This window comes from Vanellus vanellus (assembly GCF_965231255.1).
Source record: "Vanellus vanellus genome assembly, chromosome: 3".
Taxonomy (NCBI): domain Eukaryota; kingdom Metazoa; phylum Chordata; class Aves; order Charadriiformes; family Charadriidae; genus Vanellus; species Vanellus vanellus.
In genome coordinates this window covers 97,189,590-97,213,546 of record NC_138907.1, presented here as the reverse complement: position 1 = coordinate 97,213,546, position 23,957 = coordinate 97,189,590, and the positions used below count along the sequence as shown (strand labels likewise).

The 23,957-nt window shown below is 41.2% G+C and overlaps 1 protein-coding gene across 1 annotated transcript in view; it reads left to right on the top strand.

Annotated features, from left to right (window-relative positions):
• Positions 1-4,202: 4,202 nt before the first annotated feature.
• ADGRB3 (adhesion G protein-coupled receptor B3) overlaps positions 4,203-23,957 on the top strand; it is a gene marked incomplete at both ends in the record, with an annotated part of 480,039 nt that continues 460,284 nt past the window's right edge. Inside the window, one exon of the mRNA XM_082480895.1 lies at positions 4,203-4,956. Within this exon, the coding sequence (XP_082337021.1) occupies positions 4,203-4,956 (754 nt within the window). The remainder of the gene's footprint in view (positions 4,957-23,957) is intronic.

Sequence of the window (23,957 nt, the reverse complement as noted above, 5' to 3'; positions counted from 1 at the left end):
AAAGGGTTTATCCTCGGAGCCCCGCATCAGTTAATCTGCATCGCGGTGCCCAACTGACAGCTCTTGGGGCTGCCACGGCGGGGGAGGGAAAGGGGGGTTATGCTACAGAAGAAAGAACAAGAGGAAGGAGATCAAGTACGGGCTTCCCGCCCTCCCCCCCGTTCCCCCGTCCCTGTCCCCGTTTCCTTCGCTCCCCCCCCCCCCCTCCCCCGCCAGTTTCTCTCCCGCCGGGGCGCAGTCGGCCCCGGCGCTGGGAACCGAGGACAAGAAAAAAAACAAAAAACACCAAAAAAAACCCCACCACCAAAAAACCTCCCGGACGCAGAAAACAACGTTTCTGGGCCGTGCTCGGTGCCGAGCAGCCGTGACGTGGGAAACGCACCGCGGGCCGGGAGGAGCGCCTCGCACACACGCGCGCACACGGGCGCGCACACGCGCGGAGCCGGGCGCAGCGGCGCGCACGCCGGTCCCCGGCAGATCGGGGCGCGCTGCCGCCCCCCTCCCCCCCCCCCCCCCCCCGCGCCCAGCGGGCGGCGGAGGGGCGCGCGGGGGGGTGGGGTGGGTGTGGGGGGGACGGACGCGCACGGGGCGCGGACACGCGCGCACGCACACAGCGGCCCCCACGGAGGCTGGCTGGATCGCGCGCACACACGCGCGCACACACACACACACACACACACGCACACACGCAGCGGCAGAGACGCGCTCTCGCTCCCTCCGTACTCCCTGCGCGCCCGGCGTTCGCACCGCTTCCCGACATCGGCAGCCAAAGGACCCCCACCTCCCTCCCCCCCGCCGCCGCCGCCGCCGCCGCCGCTGTCCGGCCATTAGTGCCTGAGGGGGGAGGAGGAGGAGGAGGAGGAGAGAGGAAAGAGGAATAAGTCTATTAGTAATAACAACAACAACAAAACCCACCAACAAATCTGCACTAGCGCCTTAGTCCTCCTCTCAGACCGTCGCCTGCCTGGCATCGCCGCTCATCGGGCTGCTGTGCTGAGACTTTGTTTCAAGTTTAAAAAAAAAAAAACAACAACAAAAAACCAAAAACCAACCAAAAAAAAAAAAAAAACCAACCAAACAACCCTTCGCTTGCTCAGCCACTTCCATTTTTTCCCCCCTGCGGTCTCGCTGGTTTGAGGTGGTCTTTTTTTTTTTTTTTTTTTTTCCTCTCTCTCCTTTTCTTTCCCTTCATGTGGTTGGATTTGGTGGATCCGGAGCCAAAGCTGCTTTTTTTCCTCGGTGGGGTGTGCGTGTGGCGTGCGGGGGTTTTCTCGCCGCGTTTTTTATCTTCTGCTGCTTTTTTTAATCTTGGTTTTGAACCTGAGCCGGGGAAAATGGGAAACGGTGCTTCCGACAGAAGGGGAATCTCTCCATCACTGTTGTTGGGACGTGTGCCTGTGGTGCTAGTGTTTTAGAGAAATAGCCTGACAGCTTTCGGAGTGGAAGGTAAGGGTGCCCGGGGCATTTCCATTTCCCATTTCCAGGGATTACGACTGGAGAGCTTTTAGCTTGGGATTCCGGGGAGGAGGCGGCGGAGGAGGGGGGACAGGCTGTTGCTGAAGGATAGAGAGAGAGAGAGACAGCACATACAAAATGATCTCCGCATTTACTTCAGTGCTGCAGTTTAAAAGTTAGAGAAGTCCCTTTTGCGACAGGTCTGCTTCCCTGAGAGTAATTTCCAGCGAGACCGAGAAGACCTGAGGTTTGTGCACGATTGGGGTAATTTGGGGGGGGGGGGGGGGGATGTTAGGTTAATAGGAAGTTAAAATAAGAGAAGTCAGTGGGTCTTGTGTTGGGGGGAAAAATAAGTGGAGTGATGGCGCCGTCTATGTTCGGCTAAACTACAGTGTCACCTAGAAAATCAGTTTGGGGAATATCCAAACTAAACGCCCGTTTGCTTTTCAGCAGAAGAGGGTTCTCCCCCTTCCCAAATGGGCAACCTTAAGCCTCTGTGGCCGTTCTTTAACTCCTTCCTCCATGGGAAAGAAAGATCTTTTTAATCTGAGTGCCTAATCCTTTCAGTGAGCGGATTCACTTTTGTATTTAGCAATATTGCAAACTAAACGAAATGCTGCCGGCACACTCAATTTGGGTGTGTGTGTGCCTGTGTGCGTGTATAATGCACACGGGGAGAGAGAGATTAAGACAAGGTTGTGTTTCGGTAGCCTTGCATGAACAAACGCACAACTAAAATGAGGGCTATTTGATTACGTTTCTTCATAGAAAACAGCCTAGCACTGCAGACGTCTTTATTTTTCTAGTGCAAATATTACATAGGATGGGAAAAGTCAGAGGCTTTTTTCCTTTTCAGACAGAAAAGCAAATAAGCCCCCTTTTTGCTCTCCAGATTATAAAATTAATCCCTTTTCATGGGTGGAATTCCTAATTTAGACACTTATTGTCACATTGGCTTTCAACGCCTACACCATCCTGAATAACACTGCGCAGAACTGCATTGCCTGCAAAGTGCTTCAGCAAAGGGGAAATTGTTTCCAGAATTCCCGATAAGTTTCTCGTTTTTAAAACCTTAAATGCTCTGCCGACCCTATTTGGAGAAGGAGGACCGTGGTATTCATTGAGATGGACGCTCAGAAAGGAGAAAATCCAACCGTGTGGATAGACTCAGCAGCAGCTCTGCTTTTTTTTTTTTTTTTTTTTCCTAAACCTCCGCTATAAAGAGGGTTAGAGTTGGTGCTGCTTTGCCCATTTCAAGATTCAGAGTTTGAATTATAATCTAGGCGATACGAAAATCTCTTCAAGGGAGCTTAATCCGGTGATTTGCTGCGTGTTACGCAATGGGAGACAGAAGATGCCTTGCTGTTTGGTGAGGAGATGAAAAGCTAGGCAAAGACACACATCAAAACTCAGTAACGGTGCCTGTGTGTGTATGTCTGCCTCTGCTTACAGAGCAACGGTGGAAGAGACTGCAATCTAGAGTTTTGAAATTAGCTTGGCACCACTTCTGTCTGCTTGCAGTTAAGAGCAGAAGGCGAAAAGCTACTCATTTGTCAGAGATAAGCAACTTCTCAAAGGTTAATGCTGAAAACGTTCCGATTGAATTTTTTGGATAACGTTACGGAGGTAAATATAACTAAGGTTCGCTTTATTAACCTGGGCCACTGTTAAGAGAACAGAGCATGTGGAGGCTGTAACGGTTGACAGGTGCAGTAAAACAGCTTTATTTGGAGATACTAGCCGAGAAAATATAATATGTCTTTCATCATTCAAGCGCACATCTGCAAAACACAGGAGCTAATCAGACAGTACAAGATATTCGTAATAAGAGGGCAAGTGCAGTCCAATAGGTGCAGAGATCCTGCTGTAGCACTGCCAGCTATATAGAGCTACTGGTTGTAGACACTAATAGTGATCTGTTTTATATATCCCGAGAGGCTGAAGCGCATTGAAATTATTATCTTAAAAAGCTGGCACTTCGTGGTAGCGTCAGACCAGCCCTAGTTTCATCTGTCTGTCTTTGTTTCTTTCTCCAATAGTCTCAAAATTTTATTAACACGTTAAGCTCTGTATTTCTTGCCCGTGTTTTCTTTTTATAGAGACCTCTGTATACCAGGTGGCCAGGGCGAAGGCATGTAGGCATATGGGAGATAATGTTCCATCTGCAGCAAATAATAATTTGCGCGTTTTTAAATAATGGCTGTAATTCTTCACAGTTGCTTCTCAGACTTAATAGAAAGATAATATATAACAACAGACGCTGCTAGCTTTCTTGTTCTATTCCGGTGAAATGCTGCATGTGCGTGTTGTATATGCACCTATATGACTATAGCAGACTACTTATTTACTTTTCGAATAAGTAAATAAATAAGTTGTCCTTTTCTTGGTCTGCCGGGTAAGGCGTCTAGGTTTTTACCTAAGTTGAGCAGTTCTAGTCCACGCCATGATGACTACATCCTAGACAGGAGAGGACAGTCCTATTAATAATCTAATAGATGTTGTTTTTTAATTTGGCTGTGGAAGACTTGGCTGTCGCGATGGCCACGTGATGGCGCTGTGCACACAGCAGCAAACCCGTCCCCTGCGTTATAAAATAAAAATTACCTGCCCTTCTTTCTGAAAGGGGCTCTAACGGCAAGCTTGAAAACAGCTGGCTCGGATATTGGAAGGAGTTTGGTTTTCAATGCGTGGAGAATTCTACTTGCATTTTTATTTCGTTTCATCTCCTGCAGGCCAAATGACATAGGATGAAGGCTGTTCGTAATTTGCTGATTTATATATTTTCCACCTATCTACTGGTTATGTTTGGATTTAATGCTGCCCAAGACTTCTGGTGTTCCACGTTGGTGAAGGGGGTCATTTATGGATCGTATTCTGTAAGTGAAATGTTTCCTAAAAACTTCACAAACTGCACTTGGACGCTGGAAAATCCAGATCCGACCAAATATAGTATTTACCTGAAATTTTCCAAAAAGGACTTCAGCTGCTCCAACTTTTCCCTCTTGGCTTATCAGTTTGATCATTTTTCCCATGAAAAAATAAAGGATCTTTTAAAAAATAACCATTCTATAATGCAGCTCTGCGATTCCAAGAATGCTTTTGTATTTCTGCAGTATGATAAGAATTTTATTCAGATACGCCGCGTCTATCCTATCGATTTCCCAGGATTACACAAAAAAGAAGACGACCAAAAATCCTTCTTTGAGTTTTTGGTGTTGAACAAGGTGAGCCCAAGCCAGTTCGGGTGCCATGTGCTATGCACTTGGTTGGAGAGCTGCTTGAAATCCGAGAACGGGAGAACCGAGTCCTGTGGGATCATGTATACAAAATGCACCTGCCCTCAGCATTTGGGAGAATGGGGAATAGACGACCAGTCCCTCGTGTTGCTCAATAACGTGGTGCTGCCCCTCAACGAGCAGACGGAGGGCTGCCTGACCCAGGAGCTGCAAACCACCCAGGTCTGCAACCTCACCAGAGAAGCCAAACGGCCGCCAAAAGAAGGTAGGTGCTTCTTGGAGGGGGGGGGTGGGGTGGTGAATCCCACACTGGTATGTAGGTCCTGCTGCCGGCTCTTCTTGATACTCACGTTCATTTGACTTGCTCTCCACTCCAGCTCTCCTCTAGATGAGGCAAAAGGGCTGGAGAAGATGCACACTCCCTGAGGGCAGGGAGGGCTGCGTTTTCCTTTCTAAACTGGCCTAACCTTCAGCGTATAGTTCTGCTGAGCACTGTTGAAACTCCTTGTAAGTTGGATCCATCTGTTTTCAGCCCCCACTTACAGTAATGCCCACAGGTGGCAAGCCAGGAATCGCTCTCCCCCTCATCACCTCTTTACTGCAACCACCTGACTGCAAAATCTTGGCCCTTTTGATACAATCCCTTGACTTTGCAAGGAAAACGTTTCCAAAGGCATGCGGGCAACCTGACTAAGACACCAGGAGATTTCCCACGGTCAGGACACCTGATCTCAACTGGGCCAGACCTCAACAACCTAAAAACAAACCACAAGCAAATGCAGTTCTTCAGGGTGAACCCTCTGCCTGCAGTACCTAAAGATGTGAGGCACCACGCAGAGTCAGGACATGCTGTTTCGACTTGCTGGGAGCTCTGGCTCCCGGAGATGAAGGCTCCGAATCTCACGGCAATATTAGTGAGGGGGTGGTTGATATGATAGTCCCGGCAGCTGCTTCGTGTCCCTGCTGGAAAAGCAGGGGAGGGGGGGAGGGGGCTTGTGGAAGGGGGGGAAGACAGAGGTCCAGCAATTAGAGTGGCAGCCTCTGCCTAGCCCTTCTGCTTCATACCTCCTTTTTTTTGCCTCCTGACATTTTGGGAAGTACATCGGGGGGGGATGAGAGGCAAAGAAAGCATAGTCTGAACCTAGATGGGGGCTTCTGGCTGCAATCTATGGGCGAGGGGGTCCTTCAGAGCAGCCGTGCGGGAGCTGGGGAGGGAGGAGATGTGCCCCTGCGGCAAGGGATAAATCATGAAGCCCAGGGTATTGCATTTTAATGCAGGAAATGTTCCCTCTCTCCTTGTTTTCTGCATAGCCACAAAGCTCCCAGTCTGTGGCGAGGCAGCGCCAAGCTCCCAGCCCCCCCCTAATAGAAGTTGCTTTGTGGAGGAATGTAACATTGACACGTTGTTAGGAGAGGATTTTCTTTAAGGGCAGCCAAGCCCCAGTGCTGTGGGAGAAGAAAAGCTGAACTTGCTCCAGCTGCCGCGGTGCCAGCGGCCGCGGGCAGGGCCGGGGGATGGGGGGGAGGCAAGGGATGGAGGGACACTTTTGGTGTCCTGCGGGTCAGCGCCTCACCCTGCAGCTCGGAGCCCAGGAAAGGATCTTAAATGACGGCGAAGCTCCTCTCCTGTAAGAAAAAAAAAAAAAAAAAAAAAAAGAAAAACAACAAAAAAGCAACCAAAACAAAACACCTCCCAGAAAAGCCTGTGCAGCGGCAGGGATGGTATTTAACATCGTTTTAGAGCTAATTAGTGCGCTGGGAGGTTGAGGCAGCCCGGGGGGGCAGCAGGCAGAGCCGGGGCCGGGACAAGAGTCGCCTCAGCCCTCCGCGCAGGGCGCTGCGCGGGTGCGCAAGGGGCTCGCAGCGCCCCTAATAAGCGGGCCGTACAAGTTGCGGGAGGGGGGGGACGCGCTGCTTGCGCCCCTTCCGCCGTGCATGTCACGGGTCAGGGCAGGGGGGAACCACGGCGCCCATTAGGAAATGCAAACGCCGCAGATCCGAAGGCGCGTAGGAGCCGCAGCCGCGGTGTGGCGGCCGCCCCCCGCTTTCTCAGCCCCGCGCAAGTCTAGCGGGGCCCCGCGGGCGGGCAGCGCTTTTCCCCGCGGCTTCAGCGCCGCCGGAGTCACTCCCACGGGTGGGAGAAAGGCTCATCCGCACCCGGCCCTGATGTCCATCCCAGGGTACCGCCTCCTCGGTGGGGCTGGGGGAGAAGGAGTGCGCGCACGGAGGGGTCCGCCGGGGGCCCTTCACACCGATCGCAAAAATCCGCTAAATTCCAGGGGGATGCGTGTCTCCCATATAAAACACCTATTTCTGAAACGCGCGTAGCGGAAAGCACAGAGGAAGATTAGGGCAAACAATTCTTACCACTCCCCCCCCGCCTTTCCCTCCCCTCTTACATTTTGAAACACGTTTCCAACTTATTTAGCTTTCAGTTTCAGACGTATTTTAATTCCTGCCCCTACTTCCCGGTTTTCCTGGATATTAGCTTGAGAAACGGCATTGTTAAGAGGGGGCTGGAAATTTTGTTTGGTAGGTGGAAGGTTTCCTTCACTTGTTTTTCGCTGAACTCGTACGGTGTTGGTTTTTTTTTTATGTGTTGCTGAGAATTTTAACAGTAATACAATTATTTCAATGTTTTATTTAATTACTTTAATGCACTTAGAAATTGTTCATCAGATTGTTACAAAAAGTTGTAATCAGTTAGCAAATTAAGCCTCACAGTACTTCTCAGTAGTAGTACGCTCTTTGTCTTCCACCCGGTGTTTAAAGCATTTTCCCCCTTTCCTCAGAAGCCTAAAAATCTGCGAGAGGTGTGTTGAATCTTTGTTTTCTGTAGATATAGTCGCATATATCAAGCACATCCATCAGTGTATTTGTATGTATAAAGCTGTTTTTGTAGTTCAGAGGCTTTGTTGAGGGATCAAAATGTAGAATATTCCTTCCTCAAACGTAACACAATTCATCACTTGTGTCAGCGAACATTTAGGCAAGAAATGCAAATTTTGTTTTCACAGGCAGTCTGGGTCGAGTTATATCAGCACAGTTAGCAAAAGTAAGGTTGACCAATAACTAAGAGAATGGTTTCTTGTTGTTAGAGTTCATAGTGGCAACTGAAAGTACAGTTTCGTTAGTGTAATTTGAGTCTTAAGGGGAATGGCGGTTGCAGAGTGAGAGTGCTCTGGACGTGGTAAGACTGTGTTTTATGAATTTGTGTATTACTTTGAGGTTTGTACTGACATTGCCTAGCAATGACTTTCAGGAAGGAATTGCACAGACCTGACAGCTTTCTACGGGATTATGCATACCCTCCCATCCTTCAGATTTGCTTTCATCAGGCTTGACTGTACAAAGTGCAAACTCTTTTCCAAAAACTACTTCCAGTCACATTTTAGAACCATAATGTAAGTAGAGAGCATTTAGATTAAAGCCTACTGTTTCTTTTTTTGAACCTCTGAAGATTTTTACAGTTTTGAATATGATAAATGGCTTAGGAAAATGGATGAAAGTCAGTATTTTTCCTTTTTTATAAAGTGTTGCATTTTACAAAAGATGTGACAAGTGCACAATGGATGATTGTGTTTCTAAAAGTGCTGAAGAGTGTTGAACAATAAAAGGAACTAGGTCAAAAAAGGAAGCTGTAACTGTTATTTCTTGAAGAAAATGGTTTGGAAATACGTAGTTTAATCAGCATTTCTTCCGTAGGCAGATCATCTTTGGTGTCACTGATTAAAGCAATATTGAAAATGGCCACATTTGCACTAAGACCCAGTTTCATTGTATCTTGATCCTTTTCCGCAGCCTTCCATCAGAGGTGCTTAGCCTGGATCAAAGCACGAGCAAATAGATCTCAATGAACGCTCTGGCAGGGGCTGGAATTTAAGGGCTCGGGGGAATTTGTCCTCTTGATCTTCGGTGCTGTGACTGAAGTATCTCATGAAGTTTCTGTCAGTAAAACAGGGCTCAGTTCCAACATTTGTGGACCTGTAAAGCCTTCGCATGTAGTCAATCCACAGAATTTTATGAATGATGATACTAAGAATGCAAAAATATATTTTCTTTTTGTGACCGCTACAAAGCCAAAATATGATTGTGGGGTTTTATAATAGTTACTTAGAAACTAAGAGAGAGGTTTCCTCTGTGTTTTACTGCCATGTCTGAACTGTCATAGAACAAGGAAGGTAATTCTTTCGTCTTCTTACTTTCAGCCAACAGAAGGAAAAAATATATTCACATTAATGAAGTCTTGGCATTTGGAGTTCCAGGCTTGTGTATCTTGTTCAGCCAGTCTAAAATAATTTTAGTAGGGATTTTTAATATGCTAGAAATGTAGCATTGGTCTACTTTGTCACAAATTCAAACAGCTCACTGTGCACCAGCATTTCACTATTCAGCAATTGATTTCTTTCCCCCCCCCCCGATTTCAGATCTGACAACAACAGGGGCATCTTAACTGAGGATTTGCTATAATAGATGTCTCTTTAAAACAATAATTTACGACACATTGTTGAATAATAGGGTATAGGATGCAGATAGTTTTGTGAAGCTTTCATGGCATGTATGCATTTATTTATATGTTGTTCCATGAATGGCCACCTCCTGTTGTACACATTTAAGATGAATTCATAATATTCATTACATACCCAGAGTTCACTGCCTGGCTGAGTAGGCTGGACCTCCCTAGTCAGAAAGTCATAGGCAGTAATAACATGTCATAACATGGCTCCATCAGAGGATTTAAACTGTTAAATCAGTGCGGGATTTGTCTAGGAAGATCAAAAATTACAAAATGGAGTCTAACAACCTTACATTTCTACAGGGATATTTGATATTTAGTATGCAACAACTATTTGAGACTAAAGCAGAATATAGAAAATCCAAAATAAATAAATCTGTTGTCCAGAGTATTGAATTAGTGCAGTAACATACTTGGAAGACTCTCAATTTTTTATATCCTGCTGCTTGCAGTGGTTCTTTTATCCATGAGTGCAAGGGGACAAAAGAAGGTGAGCACTGATGGAAGAACAGGCTTTTTAATTTTGCGTGAAAGGTATTTTTCATTATGATGTATAAAATATTATTTAAAAACTTAAAACTATATACTAAAATAACCTGTTACCATACAGGTTACGAGCAGTTATGAGCAGTTTGATCTCAGTGAAAATCTAGAATGTAAGGAAAAATTATTTCACTTTAAATATTTTTTACATTAATATTATTTCTCCTCAAATGTTTGTTTCCAAAATCATCATGTAAACTTTCATAAAGTCAGTTGGAGACATTGTGTTTCTTCTTTAAGTGTCTGGTTTTCAGTTGAAGGGAGTGTTTCACAATCTCCTGTTGATTCCAGTGTGCTTCGTATAATGCCCTCTTTGACTTACTTTGCTAAAAGAAAATGATGACCTTAAACATTTACGTTCTTCATACATATTTGGGTCACTCTGGACCACATATAATAGGATGCTTTATTAGAGCCATGCAAGTTTGATTTCAGATTCTTTTTTTTTTTTTAAGGGATGCACTATAGAGAAAGCATTAATGATCAGAAACTCTTTTAATCAATAAGCACTACCTTTGTTTTCAAGGATTATATGCTATTATCACTAATGATTGTACTTCAGCTCGTGGTGTATTGATCATTTCCCCCTGATTTACTTCAGTACACTGTGAAACTTCTTGGTTTGATGTAAAGTTTAGAAGTTTGTGTACAAGAAAAATCAGCACTTCACATATGTGTACTGCATTTGGTGGGATTTGGATCAATCTGTAAGTGAATTTTCTGATGCCTTCAAAAAGGAAAATACCAAGACAATTTCCTTTATGGTACGAAAAGGCTATATAAATGGCTTTGCTTCCAGATATTTAAATGCTTTATTGGTAGATATAATTGGCACTATATATATGGATATATATATGTCTGGTAATTTCTTTGGTATCACAGATTCTATCAGTATTTTGTTCAGCACTTCTCACACTAACAAGATGGCATATTACTTATTTTGTGGGAAAGGTCAGCCTGCTGCCGTCAAGCGTTTGCCCTGCCTTCAGCAAGATCACAAATGTACTGTATAGGATCTGAGTACCAGTTTTCAGTGAGCTCATTACTTGCTTAAAACATTCATGGCTTCAACGAAATAGTATGTTGGAAGCTGTGTTATGACCCAAACCAGGATTTTGGTTCCCCAGACAGCCATTTTTTTGTGCACTATTGCACATCAGACGTTGTGGAGACCTGCTCTCAGCTGGGGACAAATGCCGCCAGAGACCTCCACTCTAAAGAGCACAGAACCTACATAGAAAACAGTGATCAAGAATGGGGGAGTTATGTAATGAAATTAAGTGTACAGACTGAAGTCAAAGAATATCCAAATTAGGAACAAAACTCTGACTCTCCGGTGACTGGTTCCAGTGGACAAGTACTTGATAGTACCGAGTCCTGTACCATCGAATATATCGGACCAGTCATACCTTCTTTGTTTACCTTTCTCATATGAGTAAGCTGTGCCGTTTGTCTTCAGATACTTCTACTACGCTTTGTCTGGGTGGACAGAGTATACGATATGTTTACTGTATTTAAGACCTTGCCCTCTGATTTGCCTGTGCTCTTGACAAATGTGGAAGTGTTCACGTGTAGAACAGCCATTAACAGAAGTTAATGGTGATTCTGTTTACATAGTGGGATTCCAGTTATTAGGTCTCAGTGACATTACACGGAATTATGTTATGACATAATGCAGGTACTGCATTTCTTGTTATTATGCAGTGTTTTATACCTACATATTTATATTTCATGCATTTATATAATACAGTGATTATATGATCTATTACATTTAATAGGTTCTCCTGCGCTCCTTTTAAAGTAATTTATCCTCTTCTGCTCAAATCTATCCATATTGCTGTTTTGTTTAGTTTTCTGTTTGCAAAAGCATGGAAAAATCTGCTTTGTGTGTTGGTATACACAGAGGAATTTTCAGAGGAGACTTTCTTTTTCTCTTCTTAGGGAATTAATTTTATGAAGTTTATTCAGTTGTGTTTTATCAAAGGATTCCAACTCAAAGTTGTTGTAGTTCTCAAATTGAAGTTTAGCTGTTCATTTATAAATATGCAGTAATTGTAATAAAACAAAGGTCACTGCAGAATTCCATTGAGCATTATTTGCATTCACTGTTAACAAGAAATATAAAATGCTCTTTAGGATAGAGAAAGTTGTACATGATATAAAGTACAAATTTACAAATTATGCATCACTGATTTATGAATATTTCAGAGTTTGAGCCCTTTCTGGTGCTAGTTAAATCTCAAGAGGCAGACAGTCAAATTTTTCAAAGTCGTTCTCAGGTTTGGTAATCTCTTAGAGAAGTTATAAACAAAGGTTTTGTCGAATTACTGACACGTTTCTGATGGACTAGCCAACATCAGAATTAATAAAAACGATCTATAATAACAGTGTGTGAGACCAGTGTTGTTACTTTACTCTGCAAAGGCCAAATTATTGTCCTTACTCAAGGCAAATTCCCCAGGCTATCGATATAATTTGGTCTAAATGAAGATTAGATTAGAGCCCACAAAAGAGATGTGAAACAGTGATAGCATGTGTTCCTTCTACCAAAAGCAAATTATTTCATAATTTGTATTAAATCTATCCTTTCAAGCTTCTTAAGATTTTTTGTCCTTTGTAGTTTTACTTTTGAAACCGTGCTTGACATTTGGTAGAGTGAAGCAGATGCACTTTAAAAAAGCAATTTTGTAACTGCTTGTTGCGTTTCTTTCTCTTTTAGCTGGTTAGCCTGTCTCTTTACGAGCCGTACTTCAGCTTCTGGTTTTTGTTCTTCTTCATTATCTGAAGGGGAAACAAGGCATATGACATACTCAAATTAGTATTTCTTTGACGGTGCTGCAAATGAAGATTTTCAGCACCATGAGGTGCAACTGAAATTTGGAAGCAAACTATTTTCAGTTATTCAGTTCAAATTTTATTTATGTCTCCTTGAAATGGCAAAACCACAACAACAATATAAACTTTGAATACTATCCACGTTTTGGTAGCTTGATAGAAAAATGGGGCCAACAGGGAGAACAATGTGTCATCCCCTTTTGGCCAATTTTCACCAATTTGCTCTTTTATTCTTCAGGAGATGTAAAACACATGGGGAGCTGACTTTGGTTCCTGTTTTTCTTCTTTGTGTGCTGATTGCTCATTCATCAGTTATGCAGAGACAATGTTTGTTTATAGCATGGTTTATAACTTTCAGCTGTAGCTGATAGTTGTGTGCTATTGGGCAGCTTTGCTGAGGGATGATGTGGGGGATGAGGGATCAACAGAGTAATTCTCCAGCTCTTAGCTGGGTAAAAATGATTAGCAGGACTTCCAACCTTGATGGTTGGTAACCAGTGTCATCAACTTGGTATGTTATCACAAGTTGCTTGTGAGGATCTGAGATCGCATCGCTGCTGAGATGGTTCTGGTTTCACCCCTTTGCTGAGCTAAGTCAGCACTCCAAACAAGCAGAAAACCGTTCACCTTGGATTTTTTAAGTTGGGTGATCTTGATGTTGGGTGAGCGTGCTATGATGGCTCAGCTGAGCCTCCATCAGTACCAAAAAGTGGCAGAAGAAAGAGCTGGAGAGGAACAGTGGTGCTGGTTCAGCCAGGTTTAGCTTTGCTTAGGCAAAAAAACCCAAAACCAAAAGTGGCCAGTACATGTTACCCTTGCCTGCACTTTTTCCATATGCTAGCAGCCAGTTACATCATATTGTATTTCTAGGCAGCTCTACCGGGTTTGGTTACAGTATTACTGGCGGTTCCTTCAAAATAGAGTCCAAGATACACATTTATCCAGGGCTTCCTGCTGACCGTTAAAGAGTGGTACACGTTGCTGTGAAGGTACGCACAGAGTGCTCGGGGATGAGTCTGCAGAGCCCTTGGAACTCATTCCTGAAGTGCAGCTAGAAAGGGCTTAAACTGATGATTAGAAAATGAGGGAATTGAATTCATGCTGTTTATCGGTTGTGAGGAATAATATTGTACACGCTTCAGGCAAGAACACTTTTTCCTGAAAGGGTTTTGGAAAACTGTAACTCTGAAGAGTTTGTGCGGAATATTTCTTTGAATCCTAAATGGTTCACTATTTCTCATACATTGCTTGCTTCTCTATCCTATGAATGTAACCTTTGCAGTCCCCTCCGTACTGTATACGTAGACGTCAATTGTCTGCAAAGCTGGGCACTTCAGCTGGAATTATAACGAGCTATGTTTTTATCCTTGGAAGTGTTTTGTTTGTTCTGTGGCGTTGGCTGATATCTGCAGTGATTGGCACACATACAGATGCTCCTTACGGGTCGGTTTGAAGGTTGATAGATGTGCTTCATACTGACAAAGGAGAGGAGGAAAAATGTTCAGCGCTGCAGGTGTAATGTGAGTACAGAGCCTGGTCCAGCTGGTCCCATCTGCACCAAATGTCTAGGAAGTCACTAATGATACAGAGGGTATCATGAAGGTTCACTCTCCTTGGAAGGGAGGAGGGTGCCCAGGCTAGGATATCAGTCAGTCCCAACAACTGATAAAGTTGTGGGAGTTACGTATAGGGCCAGAGGGCTACAGCGGATTGTGCTATTATTTGGGTTCGTAAATGCAATAGATATGAGTTTCACCTCTTGAAGCAGAATTATGATCGGAAGAAAAGCTGGATAGCTATTGTGCTGGGATAATGTAATATACTTAAAAATAGTTGGAGCTGGGCCTGGAACCGATATGTTTTCCTGTCTTGTAAATGAGTGTTCAAGTTATTACATATTCGTTCTTGTTGATCCACTGAATTTTTAATTTATCCGCAAAAATTGGGGCGGCTTCAAATTCAGGAAAAATCAAGAATATTCCTATTCCTTGACCAGACAGAACCTTTTGAGAAGCAGAGCTACCGAGTCCAGGTTGCCCCGGGTGCTGCGGTTGTTTACAGGTCTGGGTTGGCAGTATGTACACAGAAAATTATAAAAGGAGAATGCCATCTCTGGCTTGTTGTTCATGCAAAGCTTGGTCAAGCAGGTGTGATCCAAGACCACCTTTTGGATTAGGCTTTGCTGGTAGACAGGTGCAAGTGACTCTCAGGAGTTTGCTTCTTCTCACAGCTAAGACAATGCCCAGACCCTTGCGTGCATCTCCTGCGTGTCGCTTATGGCTCTTAGACACCAGCAGGTGTGGTCTGCCCTGTGGTGAACATTTTGGAGGTTTGGGTTTTGGATGTAGGCCTTGGAAGTGGTGATGAGGCATATACATTTATTTGATTTCTTTTGTAAATACAGTTTCCGTGCATCACTTCCTTTCCCCGTGCTATTGTTATAATCATAGAATCATAGAATGGTTTAGGTTGGAAAGCACCTTGAAGATCATCAAGTTCCAACCCCCCTGCCATAGGCAGGGACACCTCCCACTAGACCAGGTTGCCCAAGGCCACGTCCAGCCTGGCCTTGAACACCTCCAGGAATAATAGTAGTGCCTTGCTTTCTGGTGATGTGATGAGAATAAATACGTCAAAGTGTGTAGTTTGCTCAGTGATCACTATCATACAGGTACTTAAAATATATAGATTATGCCATCGCTGCTAAATCGGAAACATTTTTTTGTCCCCCCAAAGTTCTGATGGAAAACAAATCCGCTTTGTCTTCAGGTATTTTCTGGTGCTTGAAGCGAAAGTGTGATTTTATTGGCTGTTTTGCAGATGAAACATATGAAAGGAATGAAGGACTCTTACATTTTTCTCCTATTCCATGCTTTTAAGGTTATCATAATGGATTTTTGTCCATGTGAAATCTGAAGTGTTGCGAAAAGATAGATTTTAGTCTGATAACATAACGCATACAGTAACTTTACAATAAAATAATTTCTATCATAAATAAGACATGAAGGGGAACCCAAGCGTGCCAGGGTGTAGCATATAAATATTTTTCAGACATGACTGAATCCCTGCTTTTGTGTTTACTTGTATATAATTAATCTCATCGGATCAACAAGATTATTCATGTAAACGGGGTATAATTAGAAGCAGGTTTGTCAGTAAATATCCTCAATTGAAAATGTGTGTACCTTAAATATATCTAATCAATATTGGAACAGAAAGCCTTTATTTTATTATTAACAATAATTTCTCTAAATATTATTCATAAAAGTAATTATAAAATAATAATAAATTACTATCAAATCAATATTAATAATGAATTAATAATGAATTTTCTATATATGGACTGTCTTATATAAGTTGGGTAAATATTCTTTGTTCTTGTTGTCCTAGAACCTAGTTTTGTCCAGTTCCCAGGTCTGCACTGCTTTAATTGATCGTCAGTGTATTCTTTATTAGCTCTGGGATCCTCAGTGTCATCTTCTGCCCCTCACTCACCCTGCCAGACCCGTATTCCCCTGCACTGCATCCAGTGTCTCCTGCTTGGAGACCTCTGCTCTCAAACCATTCTCTCATTGCCATGACTGTGTTCTTCTGCATTGCATCATTGTTCTGTGGTAATAAGTACATCATTCTGTACAGAATAACTTTCACTACCATCTATAAAAATAATGTGGTTCTACAAAGCTAAGCAAAAGTTAAAGAAATCAGGAGATAGCTGGTTGCTCATTAAAGAAGCTAAACAAAGCTCCAGGAAGAACAGGAAAAAGTTCAGACAATACTTGACATATCCCAAGGGTTTTAATGGAAACGGTGGTGATTTATTTATTGGGATACAGGGCTGCACTAAAAAACATTTAGAATTAATTAGGACGAACGGCAGTGGTTCTCATCATTGTACTTTTTTTTTTTTTCCTTTCTGTTGAATGTGTCCAGGAGATACCATGGAATTTGTTACAAAATTTTAGCGTTCTAAAGTCTGTATCTTTTTTTCATTAGGTGAAAGAAAAAATAGTATCACCTTATTGATTTATATTTGATAAATCTTATCACAGCAGACACATCTGGATAAAAAACAGGAATCACTTTCGGAGCAGTTGGCCAATGTTTGGCTATGACTGACACAACCACTGTAGGAATAGATGCTTTTTAAGTCTTGGTTTTGTGTAAATTTGGGTTTGTATTTATCTCTAAATTTTTCCTTTCACCAAACATTTTAAACGAATGATATGTGTTTGAACACAAAATTGACAGTCATTTAAGATGACAGCCACTGTCAGGGGGTTTCTTCCTAAGAAGGAGAAGGCATTAAATTATGAAGTATTGGAAGATAATATTCTACCGAGACAGTGTCCAGCAATTATTAGATTCTTAAATCTAATAATTGATAACTGCCATTTTTTAAAATCCTAACTGAATATCTTACACTAATACTGTGGCATAGGGTCAAAGGATTTTTTACATTTCTGAGGTTTTCTATTGCGCGTATACTTCAACCATGATATTTCACTTCCAGCGGTTGTGTATGGAAGATCTGAGAGAATCATTTTGCATTAAAATCATTGTGGATCTTTCCAGTGATCTGGTTGCTATTTTTCTGGCTAAGAGAGAACTCAATTAAAAAATACAAGTTATTTTGCTAGCAGCACCGAATGTTGTGAATTGCATAGCCCAATTTACATGGATCTTTGTTGCATGTCTGATACCAACCAAGGATTTAAAAGTCTTGTCCGTTCAGTCTTTCCTCACAGCTTAATTATCATTACAAGTTTTGAGCTTGTGTTTCTTGACTGCTTAATGTCTTTGTACATTTTAAGGGTGAATACTGTTAACTAAAAGGTGATCTTTTTTGGCAAATTAAGGAGAGTCACTGTGGTATTCTGAAGAGAAGTCTATGCAGACCTTTACACAGGGAGAAAATTAGATTCCAAATCATTTGAAAAGATGATCATTTAGAAAGTATTTATGTCTGTTATGTGGATTAATTCAAAATACATGAGTAAATGAAATCATGGAGACTAGGCATAGGGTAGACTGGAGATTTCTTGAGGAAAAAGATACTGGGGATGCTAAATCTCTTCTATTGAAATACACTATTATGATGAGACACCAAGATGGTGTCTGGTCCTGTGATATAGTCAGGAATCCTGCCATTTCAAGACAGGGATCCCTTTGGCATGCAGGCAAAAAGACCCCCAGTATTCTTCTTTGTTCCTCTGGCAGATACCCATTGCTCATGGTAGTAGCGATGCGCTGGCAAAGGCACAAAGTGCTGTGTTGATCAGAGAATACATTATGTGCATGCTAACTTGAAGGGTGATCACACACTGTTCCTCTCATAAGACAGACCCTCAGGCCACAAAGTCCATTTCAGCATATTTGGTATTTGTAACTTGTAGCTCTCTGTTAGAAATTGTCACGTTGCCCTGATGGAGCTCTCAGCTAAATACAGAGCAAGCTTCTTGGTCTGCAGCTCATAACACAAGGTTTATACATACTTAAGCTTCCCTTGAAATTATACTGGCTCTAAGCATGGTTTTTTTGTTTTGTTTTGTTTTGTTTTTTTCTTCTTTTTTTTTCCCTTGGTCTCCCTGTGCTTTGTCTTGTCTCTAGGTTGTTAGCTCTTTACATTACTCTTTCAGCTAAACCCTCAGATTTCCCAGAAGCTTGCGCTTTCACAGAACTCCAGTCTTATTAGTACTCTAAGCTTACAGTTTATCCCTTCTGGGGCATAAAATAGGTGAAGTAAACAAACACAGAAGCTTTGTAGGAATTACAAGTGAAAAAAAAAACGAAACCAAAACAAAAGAAAAAACAGTCTTTATTTCAGCTAGCCCAAGAAATGCACAGGCTTGGACAAAGAAATAGAACCCCTGTATTTAATTCTCTGGTTTTGTTTCCTCATCACTCCAGTCACACAACCATTTGAAGTCTGTGAAGAGTCCAGTATTCCCAGTTTTACGCTCTACTTTGCACATGATTCCTCTGTGCTACGAATTCTCTTCAAATCTGTTGCTTTTCTCCCATTGCTCTGTGCCATCAGTATCCACTGGTCTTCTCCGTTGGTTTTATGCACATAAAAGGTCTCAGTCATAAAAGGCGGGATATGCCTTCCAGCCCATTCCTCATTCATTTCTGCAATTCCCATTACTGCTATGATGGCAGAGCGTAGGCAGGCAACCAAATCGCGGTGGGTTAAGCTAGGATGTGAGTTAAATGCGTACGTTGCCCAGAGCCTAGTCTTCTCTCAGTCAGGAGGCACTTCAACCACCAACACTGAGTGGGGTTTCCTCTGAGTTGGTTCTGCAGACCCCATAAATCTTTCTTATTTCTTGCAGTGCTGTAGTTTCACAGGAATATCAGAATGTACCAACACTTAATGTGAGCCCTTTGCCTGTTAGTGAGGGCAGTATCCCAGGAAAGAGAAAATATGGGCTTAAGTTTCCTCAGGCTAAGGATGACCATGAACTTTTATCTCCTTCTCCTTAAAAGATACTTAATTCAAGTAGCATATTTATATGTGAAAGGCATATTCCATCTTTTTCCATAGCTGGTATTTTTGAATAAAAGTGAGCAAAAAGTCTTTGGGTTCAGCTCGGTACTCTCTCGGATATATAGCATTGTCCAAGAACACGTAGAGGTTTGGCCATCAGCAGGTTAGATGCCTTCTGGCAGACAGTAGACTTACATGTTCACCTAGGTGCTCAACCAGCCTCAAAGAGGAAACAAAGTATAGTGTGCACTCCTGGAGGCCTTTGTTTAGGCCCATTGGGAACAGGGATGTCCTCACATAGGTACTATGTGAGGAGCTAATTCCCGTCTATCTGCACCACTTGCTTGAAATGAATATGCCAATTCTGTTCAGTCCCCTTTTAGACACCAAAGCAGGTACGTAGACCATGTACAAATATTGTGATTTAATCTCTTCACAGTAACTTCAAAGATTTTGGTGATGTTGCCTGTCGAGCTTTGCTTACGTTAGTATTTAATTTCTACCGATGTCAGTAGGACTGAAGGGGAGAAGGTGAGCCAGGCAGTCTTTCATGTTCTCTGGTTTTGGGTTTTTGTCAGTTTAAGGACAAGAACTACTAGAAAGAGCCACACGTGCTCTTAAAAATAAAATTCTCAGTGAAATTTCTAGATTTTATTTATAGGAAACATTATTTTTTCTGCTTATATAAAAGCACAATTACAAGTTAGTTACTCATTAGTGTAAGAAAGATGAAGGTACAGGTGTTATTTAATCAAGATTTTATTTTTATTGCAGTGCTTTCACTGTCACAAATGATTACCACATTTTAATAGATCTACTGTGTGTAAATGCACCGGTTTACTGAAATGTGACAATACCTTAATCTAAACCACGTAAGAAGTCTTTAAAATCACAAACAACATTGTTTTATAAACATTATATATAAATAACATTGAAATACTTTCATTTATGAGTACAAATGTGTAACAGATTAAATTATTAAAATAAATAGTTCAATGTATGTTCTACATTTTCTTGTTTAAATTATTTATAATAAACCACACTATAAACTCAGAGAAATGGAAATAATTGTCTACATAGAGACAATTGAATCTAATGATATCATAAATCATTTACACTTTCATTTGGAGGGTCTAGCTTATCAGAAACTGTTGAAATCAGTGCTTTTTACTGCAGAATAATGTCTGTGTTCCTTCTAGCCCATTGTGTCTGCAATAGCATAGAAATGCTTTAGATTGTCCCCTGGATATTTATGCGATTGTCTCTGTTTGGTCTGAGGATTATCGAATGTTAAATACTGTTAGGAGAGAGTAATCCATGTAGGCTTGTTGTCACCTCTGCCAAAGAAACAGATGGACTGATGACCTTTTCAGGACAATGTTAGATCTATGTGCTCTTGAGTGGCAATGATGCTGGGAGCACTCTTCCTCTCTGAGCTGTCTTTATTGAGTTAATCTTCATTTCTACCACTGAATAGCTTTAACGACCAATCACTGCATTATTTTACTTTTTTGTTTGTTTTGTGTTCAAGAAAATGCTATAAATTACCCCCTCCTTCTTTTAGTCACCTTATTTCTGGCACGTTTGCCATAGCTGCATTCCTCCTCCTTCTCCCAGGTGAACATTTAGTAGCATGAATTTTGATCTCTGGCCAGATATCATACATAAATGTCTTTGTCCACACAGGTGTCCCCTGCAGCCTGTGAGCACAGATTTCTATTTTTCAAGAAGTTTCTTTTTTGTGTACGCCACTCATTAGTCACATGACAAGCACAACCACACAGCACTGTTTTATGGTACTAGCAATTCTGTGTTCCATTCATGTATAAATCCATGGTAATCTAGAACAAATCAATGCCACCTCACCGAGACATATGCAATTAGGATGGTTAAACAAATTTCCTAATGACATTAAACGGCATCTTCTGAATTTATTATTTTTTACTAAATTTGCATAGATGGTGTCTTTCTTATTCCTTTATGCATGCATTAGATTATTTCCTATATTTTTGCAGAATTTGTTGATATACAGCTATCAAAAGGCAATTTATGCCTCCACAAGTATGTCTGGGAAGTTTATGAGAACAACAGTATCCTGGTTTCTGAGGCTACCCTCAACCATTTCGACACTAATAAAATAAATTAACAAAGTGCTTGTGTTCTTTGTAGCAGTCCTTATATATTTCTGCATTCAGAAAAAATGTTCGTAGACATATGAGCTTTACTTTTTTTTTTTAGATTTTGCTCTGAATGGGTAGTTAGTATTTGTAAAGTGAATAGTTAGTAATTGTAAAGGGAACTGGGAAACCTCTGGAAAACATTGGTAACTGAGATTGGAAGCTTGACTCGTTTACAACATCAGCTGGGTGAGACCAGTTAGCTGGATGACTATTTTCTTGCAATTTAGCTTCTAGAACTGATGGTGGTCCCTGGAAGATCATTTAAGTTAGGAGGCCATACTCATGGTGTGGTTATATTTTAGCATTCCCCTGGTGTGATGTGATGTGCGGGATTCAGATGTTGAGCAGTCCCAGGACACCAGAGCTCAAGCTTTCCAACTTAACTTATGATTGAAATATATGCATTTTGATGTATAAATCTATATCACTATTTTGGGGTTCTTTCATATTTGAGAGTAGTTCATTGTGTTCACGTAACCAGATGTAATAATAAATTCAAGAGATTTTAAGGGTGGTGCCTTAAGGCTAACATTTTACGTTCAGACCAATTTTTGTGAATAGATTCCAAAATACTTTTGAAATTATGTGAAATAGACTCGTAGATAAATTTAGGTTTGGAGGGACTTCTGAAGGTCATATAGTCCAATGCCGTGCTCAGGGTAAAACTAATTGAGTTGTGTATTTTATTTCAGTCTTCTATTTGGTTCATAGTGAGGGTTTCTCCATCCCTAATAGTTTGTACATATGTCAGTATTCAGCAAATAGCTAAACCCATAATCGGAACTAGTGTATATGTTGTCTGTGAGTTTTGTTATTTCTGTCAGTCACTGTAATGGTCCATGTTTTTTTAGTTATTCTTTAACATGCTTCAGGTCGTAGTATTCTAATTAGGAGTAAAATGATCTAAAACACACTGGCAGTGCACAGAATGGCCAAAATAGTTAATCTGAAGAATAGCTAAAAAATAATTCTAGAGAAAGTTTTCCAAAAATGATTATGGCTATGTCAGCCTCGATCTATAGATTTTAAAACAGTTTGACATGTAGCAAGTCGCGTTCAGTGTCACCAAGATGTTGTATTAAAAAACAATTAATAGTTTCCTACGGTATTTTACGTCACTCACCTACACAAAGTGAGAGCGTGTTTGCATGCCTTCCCTTTTCCTTGTGATATGTCACAGCTGCACCATGCTGTTGGTAGCTTCTGGCACTGAAAGACAAGATAAGGAATCACTATTGAATAGTGTTCTGGAAAGGGGAAAGAGAAGAGGCAGCCAGACAAGAATATTCGTGGTTAAAGCTTGTAAGGGAAAGATAAGGCAGTATAAAAAGAGAAATAGATTAATGCTAGCCAAAGGGGTTAAGATAATAAGGATTTTCTTACAACATCATAGGGAAAAAACAAATACCGGAAGGACTGAAGGGGATGATATTAATCTTATTTAAAATATCAGAGTTAAAAAGCTTCTTTTTAGGAATAAGAAATAAAGGGCGATTCTAGAACAATTAAAAAGTAAGAACAACTTGGCAAACTTGGGAAATCTGAGTATGCAGAAATCCAATGGCACGGGGAATATGCATTTTAGACTATTAAACTAAGTAAATCACGCAGGATTGTGTAATAATTTTTTAAATTTAGCAAGGAATTAGTTAACTTTAGCATTCTGAGAAACTAATTTCTAGACTAGTAAAGCTATGAAAAGAAGCTGAAATATGACTGGAAATAACAAAATGTTAATAATTATCATGACTTTCTGTATTATTAAATTTAGTCTAATACTATAAATGTAACTCAGCTTTTTCGGTATTGTAAAATGGGTGAATGAAAGGAAAGTATTGAATGAGAGTGTATGTGCATATATATGGATTTAATTCAGACTTCTATTATATCCCTTCAAAACTTAATTCAGAATTGTTTAGTTTTTCACACAGTTTCTCAAAGTGGACTGTGGGCTATACAAAATACCATAAATTAATAGCAACGAGGCACTGACGTCTGCATGAATTAATATTTGGACTTATATTTTCAGTAGTGGTTTAAGAAAGGAAATAATGTACTTGATGAAACTTGCAGTTCAGCAATAAATTAGGAGGTAATGCAAGTACTGGTGGGGATTGCGAGAAAGCAAAAAAGGCTTCTGACAATTAGAAATGCGGGAATGACATAAGATAATAGAATTCAGAATACTGTAAACTAATGGTCTGTATTGGGAATAAATTGAAACAAAATGGGAAGGGGAAATCCTGAAAGCAGTAATAGCGAGTGACGCTTGGAGGTGATTGCAGAAAGGAAGAGATGTTTGATAGTGATTTGGAACTCAAAACAAAAGGTCCCTACGTAAACAAAGACTGAAAATGCGGCTTCCAACCTAGATTTATTGTTCTTCATGAACTGGATATGCAGTTACAAGTCTTTAATTTTTATACCAAAAAGATCATAGTGCATCACAGATTTCGTAGAAGAGCAGCCACCATGCAGACAGTGAAGTAAATGGTTTAAGACAGAAGATTAAAAGCAATAAAAAATATCTAACTAAAAGATGCCTAGGCACATTTAGCAGTATATCCCCAAATATTTGAAGGGTATTAAAATACTATTTCAAGTCAAGGAGAAGAGTTATTTACGAAAACTCCAAGACACAGAATCAAAAGTAATTAGTTGAATGAAAAAAGTAGAAAATCTAGGCTGAATATTAGAACTAA